The sequence below is a fragment of the Sorex araneus genome, chromosome X (assembly GCF_027595985.1).
Source record: "Sorex araneus isolate mSorAra2 chromosome X, mSorAra2.pri, whole genome shotgun sequence".
NCBI classification, from domain to species: Eukaryota; Metazoa; Chordata; class Mammalia; order Eulipotyphla; family Soricidae; genus Sorex; species Sorex araneus.
In genome coordinates, this window is record NC_073313.1 from 147,238,669 (window position 1) to 147,251,627 (window position 12,959).

Sequence of the window (12,959 nt, forward strand, 5' to 3'; positions counted from 1 at the left end):
CCCGAATGCCTGGTTGTCTTCCCCAGGGCCTCTCAGACGGGATGGGCTCCAGCTTCCCTCCCCGCCCCGAGCAGAGCTCCCGGCGACCGAAGACCACCCGAACCTAGCCACAGCCATGCTCAAGGACCCTCTCCACATGTTCGGACAATCCTCATGCATGAAGGTATCAGCAGAGGAACCCAGGCGCATGTAATCCCATCAACAGCCAATATCCAGAGACTAAAAAAAATTTAAAAAAAGAAAAAAAATAGGACATAGGAAAATAAAAAAAAAATCCACTGCTCATGGATTGGGAGGATTAGTATAATCAAAATGGAAATAATCTTCAAAGCTTTGCAGACTCAATGCATTCCCTACAAAGATATTAATGTCAATTTTTATAGAAATAGTTAAAACACTCCTGAATTTCATATGGAACAACAAACATCCCTTAATAGCTAAAACAGTCCTTGGGAGGAATAAGATTGAGGTATCACTTTCCCCGACTTCAAACTGTTAACTACTAAGCAATATAATTAAAAATTTTGATATTGAATAAAGACAAAATCACATATCAGTGGATAGATTTGAATATCCTGATACATATCCTTAGGCATATGATCAGTTAATCTTCGATAGGGGAGCAAAATATATGAATTGGAGCAAGTAATGCCTCTTCAATAATGGTGTGGGAAAATTAATCAGCTACATAAAAAAAATTAACTAGATTTCCTCCTAATGCTATGGACAAAATCAAATCAAAATGGCTTAAACATCTTAATATCAGACCTGATTACATAAGGTACATAGAGAAAAACATAGGCAGAACTCTGCAAGTATTAAAGATAAAGGAATCTTTAGCCGACTGGTCAAGCAAGTGTTAACCAAGGTTAAACAAATTGGACTACATTAAACTAAGAAGTTTCTGAACTTCAAAGCAAATGATGACCAGAATATAAAGACATCTCAAAAAAGTGGTTAAATTTATTTACACAACACTCATCTTATAACCAAAATATATAAGGCACTGGTGGAACTTTACAAGAAATAAACATAACAACCCCATAATAAATGAGAAGATATGAACAGAGACTTCCTCAAGATGAAATACAAATAGCCAGAAGGCACATAAAAGTTCTCTACACCCCATATTATCAGGCCGATGCAAGTCAAAATAATGAGATTTAACTGTATTCCACAGTGTCTGACACACATAAAAAAGAACAGCCAGTGCTGGTGGGGATGTAGAGAAAGGGACTCCCATTTCCTACTGGTGAGAAGTCCTTAATTGATTCAGCCATTCTGTTAAACATGGACATTTCTCATAAACTAGAAACTGAGCTTCTATACAACCCAGCAATATTTATCCTGGGATTATATCCTAGAGGACAAAACACAATGCAGAAAAACTCTTTGCACTCCTATGTTCATGGCAGCACTAGCCACAAGAGCCAGAATCCATAAACAATTCTAGAGTCTGAGAACAGGTGAGTGGATAAAGAAATTATGGTACATCTACACAAAGCAACACTATGCAGATGTTAAGAAAAATGAGATCATAAAATTTTCTTATACATGGACAGACATGGTGAGTATTATGCTGACTGAAATCAGTCAGAGAGAGGGGGATAGACATATAAATGATTGCACTCATTTGCAGGATATAGAAAATAGTACGTAAATATTATACAAAGAGAGTAGAAACAACAGCAAGGAGGACTGGTCTGTGTAAGGAAGTTTGCAACAAAGGGAGGGGGGAGTGCAGTTAGGATACAGAAGGGACCACTATGACAGTGATTGTTCAAAATGAACCCCTTGAACAAAATCTGTGTGCTGAAAGCAAGTAAAATGGTGTGAATGATACCCATGAGTAACAGCTGCAGTGCCTAAAACATAAATATGAGAGAGACTAGGAGTGTCTTGTCTATTTCTTTGAAAAATGTCATGGGTATCCTGATAGAGACCACATTTAATTTGTATAATGGTTTAGACAGTACTGCCATTTTAATAAATGTTAATTCTCCCTATCCATGAGCAGGGGATGTGTCTTCATTCCCTGTGTCCTCATTTCTTGAAGTAGTGTTTTGCAATTTTCCTCGTATATGTCCTTCACCTCTTTGGTTAAGCTGATTCCAAGGTACTTGATTTTTTGAGGTACTATTGTGAATGGGATTGTTTTTTAATGTCTCTTTCTTCTCTTTCATTATTTGTATATAAGAAAGCCATGGACGTTTGGGTGTTGATTTTGTAGCCTGCCACTTTACTCTATCAACCTATTGTTTCTAGGAGCTTTTCTGTAGAGTCTTTAGGGTTTTCCAGATATAGTATCATATCGTCTGCAAATAGTGATAACCTCAATTTCCTTGATGGTGATAGGTCTGTTCAGGTATTCCAGGTCTTCTTGTTTCAGCCTTTGGAGGCTATAGAAGTCTAGGAATTTATCCATTTCCTCAAGGTTTTCGTGTTTTCTGGCATAAAGATTCTCAAAGTAATATCTGAGGATCATATGTGAGACCTCTAGTGCAGCTTAAGAAAATGTTTTATTTTATATTAGGCTTGTTCAGCTTCTTGTGTTCACCATGATTTTGGTGAGATTGGAATAGGTTGTTGGACTATTGGCCTAATGTGTTTAGAATAGCGAGTGTGTTTAGGATATCCTCCTCAGAATCAACTATTGGAGATTGAGAGGTGAGTCCAAAGTGCTGAGAAAGGGGAAAATAACTGTAGCTGCCACTGCGACCCTGAGTAACTCTATCTCATCGGTCTATTGGGAATATCAACATACAAATGAGTAACACATCTTTTTGTAAGTACGAAAGCAGAAATCTCATTACCACCTGATTTTCAGAAGCAAAAGCACAATGTAAGAAGTCATTTTGTCAAATATACTATACATAAAACATAACGTTAGAGGTCAAGTCCACGATTCTGATTATTTTGATGGTATTTAAATATAAATTGTACTAAAACTTCAGCAAATAGGAAATTAGTATTCTCCAGAGGAAAAAAGGTGACCACTATTGATCGAGCTCATACGGAATCCTTTCTTGCAGTGAGAGAGGGACCCTATAGTGAACTTGAGCGTCCCACCTCCATAATACCACAGCAACATGAAGAAACAGTAAAAATCCGCACTACAAGGAGTGGGTGAATAAGAGAGCCCAGAAGCCTCAACAAAGAAAACTTACAAATACAAAATCTCTGATAAAGAATTCAGAAATGAAATATTGAGGATGTTCAATGAGCTCAAAGAAACAGTGGAATAGACATCCAGTAAGTTAAAGGAGGACATGAAAGAAACAGAGAAACAGGCAGCCAAGAAAATGCAGGAAGAAATGAGAGCAGAATTAAGAAAGCTACAAACAGAAATGTTACTAATAGAGAGATCAGTCGATGAAATTAAAAACTCAGTGGGTGCCCTCAACAATAGAATGACAACAACCAAAGAGAGAATCAGTGAAGATGAGCTACAGAAAGCATGCAGGGAACAAAACACAATGGGAAAATACCTCAAAATGTCTCTAGGGCGAATCAGAGACCTAGGGGATTCAGAGACAATCTAGGGGAATCAGAGACAAGAGGAACAACATAAGAATCATCAGAGTACAAGAAAGACTGGGAAGCAATCCCAATGAAGTAGCAAAAGTTAAAGATATATTACTGAGAATTTCCCAGAGTTGGAGAATGCAGGCATACAAATCCAAGGAGTCTATGGGGTACCAGCTAAAATAGACCCTAATAAAAAGATTCCAAGACATATCATAATCAGAATGATGAATACCACAGATAAAGACACAAAACTGTAAGCAGCAAGGTAAAAAATGAAAATCACATACAAAGAAGAATCCTTTAGATTTACTCTTCAGAAAAAAACTGTGCGAACCCAAAGACAATGGAGTGATATAGTGAAAAAAAAACTCAATGAAATGATAACATCAGGAAGAATACTTTATCCCGGTCAGCTAAACTCTCACTAAAACTTGAAGCAAGATTACATTCTTTCATGGATAAACATCAGCTAGGGAACTTCACAGACTCAAAACCAAACTTAAAACAAAACTTAAAAGAAGGAATAAAGGGGCTACTGTAAGTTAAAAAAAAACTACAAGTACAACAAAACACTACAGAAAGGTGGCAAAAAACACACGACAATAATCTCTCTAAATGTCAATGGTCTAATTGCATCAATTAAGAGACACATAGTGGCAAATATGGAAGAAAAACTGAATCCAAAACTCTGCTCCATACAAGAAACACATCTGAACAGTCAAAGGATGAAAAACAATACTGCAAGCAAACAACTCCTCCTCCAAAAGCCAGAGTGGACATACTAGTATTCGACAACATAGATTTCAGGCTGAAAAAATTTGAATGGATAGCGAGGACCATTTTTTTAATAATCAATAGATATGTATATCAGAAATAAATCACACTCCTAAACATATATGGACCCAATGAGGTGTCAGCAAAAAAATTAAAACAATTGCTAATAGACTTGAAGGAGGACATTGGTAGCAACACAATAGTAGTTGGAGATTTCACCACTGCCTTATCATCTCTGGATAAATCAACAAGATTAAAACTTAGCATGGAAGTACTCAGTTTGAAGGAACAGAACAAATCGAAGAGAGAGGGCCAATAGATGTATACAGTGCATTTCCTCCCCCCAAGAAACTGAATGCACATTGTTTTCCAGTTCACCCTGAACATTTTTCAATATAGAGCACGTGCTGGCTCACAAAACATACTTCAATAGAAGCAGAAAGATAGACATTGTATCAACTCTCTTTTCAGACCACAATTCACTGAAGATAGAATTTAATTACACACACAAAATGGAGAATCAATCAAACACCAGGAAGTTAAACAATTCAGTGTTGAACAATGAGTGTGCCAGGGAGGAAATCAATGAAGAAATTAAGATATCTGGAAACAAATGATAATGAAGACACGAGCTGCCAGAACTTGTGGGACACAGATAAAGTAGTGTTAAGGGGAAAAATTACAGCTCTGTAAGCATTTCTCAGGAAGGAAGTAAGGGCCCACATAAATAACTTGACTTTACAACTCAGGATCTTAGAAAAGTACCAACAAAAGGAGCCCAAACCAGGCAGGAGGAAAGAAATAATAACTCCTAGAGCAGAAATTAACGACATAAAAACCCAAAAAAATCTGAAAGATCAATGAAACCAAGAGCTGGTTCTTTGAGAAAATAAATTCTAGCACAATTCACAGGGAATGAGAGAGAGAGAGAACCCTAATTAACCGAATCAAAAATGAAAAGGGGGACATCACAACAGAAGCTAAAGAAATTCAAAAGATCATTCAAGATTACTTTGAAAGTTTGTATGCCACAAAACAAGAAAACTTAGAAGAAATGGATAGCACTTTAGCACTGTTGTCCCATTATTCATTGATTTGCTCAAGCGGGCACCAATAAAGTCTCCATTATGAGACTTGTTGTTACTGTTTTTGGCATATTGAATATTCCATGGAGAGCTTAGCAGGCTCTGCTGTGTGGGCGGGATACTCTCGGTAGCTTGCTGGGCTCTCTGAGAAGGCCTGAGGAATCGAACCTGGGTTGGCCACATGCAAGGCAAACACCCTACCCTCTGTGCTATCGATTCAGTCTGAAGAAATGGATGAATTCCTAATTCCTATAACCTCTCAAGCATGAGCCAAGAAGATTTGTAATATTGTTGATGAACACGGATGCAAAGATCTTCAAGAAAATGTTTACAAATAGAATCCAACAAAAAGATCATACACCACGACTAAGTGGGATTCAATACAAGGATGCAAGGATGGTTTAACATTCAGAAGTTAATCAACATAATCCATAATATTAATAAAAGAAAAGATAAAAACCATATGATCATATCAGTAGATGCAGAGAGAGCATTTGACAAGATCCAGCACCCGTTTATTATGAAAACTCTCACCAAAATGGGAATTGAAGAAACTGTCCTCAATATAGTAAAAGCCATCTAACACAACACAAGCCCATAACAAGCATCATCCTCAATGGGGAGAAACGAAGAGCTCCCTCTAAGATCATGGACAAGACAAATATGCCAATTATCACCCTTTCTATTCAATATAGTACTTGAAATACCATAATAGCAGTTAGGCAAGAAAAAGATATTCAGTACATTCTGAGAAGAAAGGAAAAATTCAAGCTCTCACTATTTGCAGAAGACATGATAATATATTTAGAGAACTCAAACACCTCTACCAAGAAGCTCCTAGAAACAATGCACTTGTATATTAAAGTTGCACACTATAAAATCTATACTCAGAAGTCCATGGCTGTCCTTAACGCAAATGATGATTGGGAAGAAAGTGATATGAAAGAAAGATTCCCATTAACAATCATGTCTCAGAAAATCAAGTACCTCAGAATCAGCTTAACTAAGGATTTAAAGAACCTGTACAAAGAAACATACAAAATGCTACTTCAAAAAATAAAAGAGGACAAGAAGAAATGGAAGATATCCTCTGCTCATGGAGTGAGAAAATTAACATTTTCAAAATGGCAACGCTGCCCAAAACATTAGACAGATTCAATGTGATCCCTATAAGGAGACCATGGCATTCGTCAAAAAGCTGATCAAACATTCCTGAAATTCATATGGGACAATACGCCTGCAAGAATTGCTAAAGCAATTCTTTTGGAAAAAAAAAACAAGGGAGGCATCACCTTCCCTAACTTCAAATTGTGGTTCAAAGCAGCAATAATTAAAAACGCATGGTATTGGAACAAAGACAGTTCTGGAGACCAGTAGAATATGGTTGAATATCTTGACACACACTCTCAAATATATGATCATCTAGTCTTTGATAAGGGAGTTTGAAATATAACGTGGAGCAAGAAAAACCTCTTCAACAATTGGTGCTGGCAAAACTGGACAGAACAGCTACATGCAAAAAATGGGTTCAGTCTCTACTAACACCATGCATAAAAGTCAGATCAAAATGCCTTAAAATCCTCAACATCAGAATAGAATGCATAAAGTAAATTAAATAAAAGGCTGACAAAACCCTCCACAGCATTGAAACTAAAGGTATCTTCAAAGACAAAACACCACTGATCAAGCAAGTGGAAACAGAGATAAACAAATGGGACTATCTTGAACTAAGAAGCTTCTGTACCTCAAAAGAAACAGTAACCAGAATACAAAGACAGTCTACAGAGTGTGAAAGGATATTCACCCAATACCTTTCTGAGAAGGGGTTAATATCAAGGATATACATGGTATTGGATGAACTGTACAGGAAGAAATCACTCAATCCCATCAGAAACTGGGGAGAGGAAATGAGCAGAAACTTTCTCAAAGAAAAAATTCCGATATCCAATAGACACTTGAAAAATTGCTCTTCATCACTAATCATCAGAGAGATGCAGATCAAAACAACAATGAGTTATCATCTCAAACCACAAAAACTGGCACACATCCAAAAAAAAAAACAAAAGCAACCAGTGTTGGCATGGATGTGGGGATAAGGGGACTCTCCCTCACTGCTGGTGGAAATGCTTACTGGTTCAGCCTTTTTGGAAAACAGTATGGATATTTCTCCAAATCTAGAAATTGAGCTTCCATTTGATGCAGCAATACCACCTCTGGGAATATATTCTGAAGATGCCAAACAGTACAGCAGAAATGACATCTGCACTTGTATATTTATTGCAGTATTATTTACAATAGCAAAAATCTGGAAAAAACCCGAGCGCCCGAGAACAGACGACTGGTCAAAGAATCTTTGCTATATCTACACAATTGAAATACTCTGCTGCTGTTAGAAAAGATGAAATCGTGATGTTTGCATATAAGTGGATCGACATGGAGAGTATGATGCTATGTGAAATGAGTCAGAGAGAGACAGACAGAATGACTGCACTCATTAGTGGAATATAAAGTAACATCATGGAAGACTAACATCTAAGAATAGTAGAAGTAAGTGCCGGGAGGATCATTTGATGGCTAGGAAACCCGCCTCACATTCTGGGGGAAAAGGCACCTGGGATAAAGAAGCGACCACTAAGTAAATGATGGTTGGAGGGCTAACTCGGGATGAGAGACGCGTGCTGAAAGTCAACTCTGATCCGAACATGATGGCCACCTAGTACCTGTCTTGCAAGATGTAACACCCAAAAGGAGAGAGTAAGAGGGAATATGCATACCACATAGGCTGGGGTATGCCTGGTGGGAGGGATATTGGGAACAATGGTGGTGGAGAATAGGCACTGGTGGAGGGATGGGTACTTGATCATTGTATGATTGGAACATAATCCTGAAAGTTTATAAGTCTATATCTGTGCCTCACAGTGATTCATTAAGAAAAAAAGGAGAAAAATGAATCTTAGTTCCAGTGATTAAAAGTAAGTTTGTGAATACTTTACCTACTGGCCCTAAACTGTTGATATATGTACTATACACTAACAAAAATTCTACATTATTGTTTTTCCATTTTGGTTCACATCCAGTAATTCTCAAGGTTTATTCCTGACTCTGTACTCAGGAATTACTCCTGGCAGTCCTGGGATGCTGGGAATTGAACCCCAGTTGGCCGAGTGCAAGGCAAACACACTACCCGCTGTGCTATCTCTCCAGCCCCAATTCTACATTATTAAATCTCATTTTGTGTGTAATCATCTCCTTAACAGAATAAAATCCATATTTGTAATAGTCCCTTGATAAAACAGTCTAGATCTTAGAATATAAAGGATTGAAATGTGTGCCCTGAAAATAAATTCGTATCAGGAAAAAAATAGAATATCAGAAAATTTTAGGGAAGATGACAAATATATGGAGTTTCAAATTTGTCAACAGGAAATTATAGAATAAAACATTTAGAGTATTTTAGATGTAGATGGCATCGTGGGAAAAAACAGGGTTGTAGAGTTGTTATAAATCCTGCCAAATCCAGAAAACCAACACAGTTATACTTTAAGAGTACTTGCTTATTGTCTATCTGAAGTACCCTAATCTCTGCCTCATTGAATGTTGATGTGCTTACTAACTGTAGTTGATGGCTTTGTCAATGTAAACAATGGCTTATGTTTTGGGGTCCTGGATGGTGGTTCAATATAGTGTTGAACAAATGGTATTCCTATGAGACCACTGATTGCTAACCAGGTGACCCTTAAGTTTGGACAGATCATGTGTGTTTGTTTTTCTCTCTTATGTGTCTGTCTCTTTGTGACCAGCCCCAGTTGGCCAGGGTACAAAAATGGCTGTAGAACTAATCTGGCAGGATTTATAACAACTCTACAACCCTGGGGCTTTTTTCTTCTTCTATATTGCTTATCCTCAACCTTAATGTTAAGGAACAATTGAGTTCTACAGTATTCAGTTCCTTGAGTAATTTATCTTTAAAATTTTAAATCTTAGTATTTCTAATAAAGTTTTGGGGGAGACAGATAATAAATATATGGGTAGGCATTTTATTTTATGTTCACTGCAGTACAATAAAGAAGTTCTTAGTTATAGTTCTTTTATATCTGTATTTTAGTATCTGTTTCATATTTTGGTATCTTACTTGAAGATTAGGTAAGTATCTCCCCATATAGGAATTTAATTATTCCATTTATGTTTAATATGGTTTCAAAGTTTGTTAACATGTAATCTTTCCTTTTCTGAAAACTTACCTGTCTGCAGACTGCTTGTGCCATTCCAATTCCCACTTTCTGTCAGAGCAATAGTCCCACTCTATCTCCTCTGCCATGATATAGTAGGTCCTTGCAGATTGGTAGCGTTGGCGAGGCTTGGTTTTGTGGCTTGGACACTGGGAGACATTATAAATTGCTTTCATCCCTGCTTCTCTGTGACTGCCTTCCTCGCAGTAAATCTCAAATGTTCCTGAGATAGGAGCAAAGTATAAAATTCAAGTATTAATGCCTTGTGCAGATCATGTCTCACTTAGAGCATACTGTAGAGAACAGGTAGTTGTAGCTGCTTTCAGATAAAGATCCTCTATACATTATTACTTTTTTGATAATACCCAGCAATACTCAGGCCTTACGCTTGACTCTGCTGAGAGATCATGTCTGAGGGCTCAGGAAATCCTGGTCACAGGGAATCAAAGCCAGGTCGGCTGTATGCATGTCAAGTTCCCTACCCACTGTACTATCACTCTGACCCAGGCTCCTTTATACTTTGAACTAAAATGTGCATATTTATCAAGAGTAATGAGTATGGAAATTAACAGTTTTGTTTCTAGTGCTACAATGTCTAAGTTTAAAACTAAGCCCTACCAAAAATATTATCAACTCATCCCAGTTTTCCCATGAGCTTTCATGCTTTTACCACTGAAAAGTCCTATATCCCTAGAAGCACCTCAGTTCTGAGCAAACTAAAATAGGTAGTCATCATATCTAACATTTACTCTCTCTATAATTGAGTTAATTTTAAATAATCTTTATGTTTCAGTTCCTTCATAGTGAAAGAGGGTTTGCTTTCTTAGACTGTTTTAGTATTAGAATGTGAAATTAACATAGTAAATGTTCAATAAGTAAAGATATAAATTATAAAACTATGATAAGATTATTCAAAGGAATACAAATGATTAGTTGGACTATCAGGTTTTCCAGGAGCTGGAGAACAGGGCTTGTGATGGAGTAATTGAAAATTTATTTTTCATAATAATGAAGTTTCTCACTTTCTCCTATAAAATCAAAACGCCTGTGCCAATTCAGACAACAAAATTAGGATGGAGAGAAACTATGTGTTAAGGCATATTCTGTACATGCATATGACCCTATTTTTATCCACAGCATTGCACATAGGGTCTTGTGCACTCCTGAGTGACCATCTTCTTCACCCATAAAATAGCAGTGAGGAGGCTTTTAATGAAATTCATACATGGAAAGATGGCCAAGAATCTTGAAGTAAGGAAAAGACAAAGGATATAACAGCAAAGACAGGAAAATAAGCCACCCTTTGCAATTCCCCCAAATTAAGTTAGGCTTATGAGATATGAAAAAGTAACTTCTTCATTACAGGGATGTTTAAAACAAAAGCTTCCAAGTGGTCATTTTTGTATTTGACTTTTTTTTTACACCCAGGATTCTCAGCACTTAATCCTGGATTTGTGTTCAGGGATCACTCCTAACTTTCCTCATATGTGTTGCTGGGGAAAGCTGAGTCACCCGTGTGCAAGGGAAACACTGTGCCCACTGTACTACCACAACAGCCCACTGGTTTTTAAAATTAAATGTTTGGATGCAAGTACTAAAAGTCAACATTTCAGAGCTGCCTTGACCTTATCTCAACCCAGGTTTCTGGGTCAAGTACAAATACTAACTCATAGACAGCTGATCAGGAGAAACTTTCTTAAAATCTTTTAGTTCACTTAAACCCTTTATTACAGTGTTTTTTACTCTCCTTTCTGTCACTAAAAGCTAGTCTTTATTTTTAAAGCTTACCGTTTGATTTCAAACATAGACTCAGTCAGAATCCAAACTACAGATTCAGTAGCATCTCCAACTTGTCCCAGACTCAGAGTGCTCCAAATAAATATGAATTTAATTACCCTTCTCGTATATCTTCTACTATCTTGGAATTTTTATGCATGTTATTATGTGCATATAATAATATATATGCCACACTCTATTGTCTGTCACACATAAATTATTAATGATGTTTTATTAATATTATAATTTTCAATTTATAATTTATCCTTTCCAGGAAGTCCTTCCTGTCTATTCTGGTCCAAATAAGCCTTAACTTTTTTTGGGGGGCGGGGTCACACAGTTATTCTCAGGGCTTACCCCTAGCTCTTTGCTTAGGGATTATACCTGAAGGGCTAAGATGAGGGGGCATATTGGGTGTGGAAATTGGAAATCAGGTTGGCAACATGCAAGGCAAGTATCTCAACAACTGTTATTATCTCTTGAAGACAAACTTCATGCTATTGATACTCTAATTCATTTTACATATAAATAACATAGTTAATGTCTTTTCTCCTTAAATAACTCCTTTTCACTAATTCATAAGTCTTTGAAAGGAAGTATCTATACTTTTCCTTACATATCTACTTTACAACTCTTCTATATCCATTACAACCATATATCCCAATCACATAACTTATCTACGTTTGCTTTAAATTGTTTTTCCATTCCCAATATGACTTGCAAGAAAACTTCAATATTTGTGAACCATCTTCTGAACTTCTTATTCTATTCTCTGTAACCATTTTCTACACAAATTATGGGGTCCTCTTTAATAAATATGCCCTAGATACACTGTTCCCTTGATTTAGAGGCTGCATTTATTCTCCAAAAGCAATCCAAGCTGACTATGCTCCACAGACATTAGAAGACTCTTAGCAACTTTCTGTTATCTCAGTCTTCCCCTACAACACAACTCATAAGCCACAGTGTTTTCCCCACCTTAGTACATTTGAATGATTGATTCCTTTCCTTTGAAAGTTTTGTTCAGGTAAGTATATTTCATTATTGCTCAACAATCCTTTAATTTATTTTTAAAATTATGCTATTTCTCTCCATGCCTAATGCTATCCGTCCTTCTTAGGCACTCATTTCGTACTCTGTCTCATTTTTAACACCTGTGTCTCACAAAACTTCTATTAGCATTTTGCATGGGATCATTCTTCACCCTTTAAGAATGCCTTATATAATGGAGAAAGTTATAGCACCTGCGATCCCTTACATCTAAATGACAGTACAGTCTCATATCCTCATATCCTTAGCCATTATGACAACTAAAAGTAGCATTAGCTGTTATAAAGGAAGACTGGGGATGGTGAGTGGAAGGAGGAAAACTGGGGACATTGGTGGTGGGAAATATACATTAGTAGAGGGACTGGCGTTGGAACATTGAGTGACTGAAACCCAATCATGAGTAACTTTGTAACTCTGTATCTCATGGTTATTAAATCACTGTATCACTGTCATCGGTCGATTTACTCGAGTGGGCACTAGTAATGTCTCTATTCCTCTCAGCCCTGAGATTTTAGCA

At 36.9% G+C, this 12,959-nt stretch overlaps 1 protein-coding gene across 1 annotated transcript in view; it reads right to left on the reverse strand.

Annotated features, from left to right (window-relative positions):
• Positions 1-12,959, reverse strand: part of HEPH (hephaestin) — a 187,536-nt gene that overhangs the window by 89,581 nt on the left and 84,996 nt on the right. Inside the window, exon 12 of the mRNA XM_055121165.1 lies at positions 9,629-9,839. Within this exon, the coding sequence (XP_054977140.1) occupies positions 9,629-9,839 (211 nt within the window). The remainder of the gene's footprint in view (positions 1-9,628; positions 9,840-12,959) is intronic.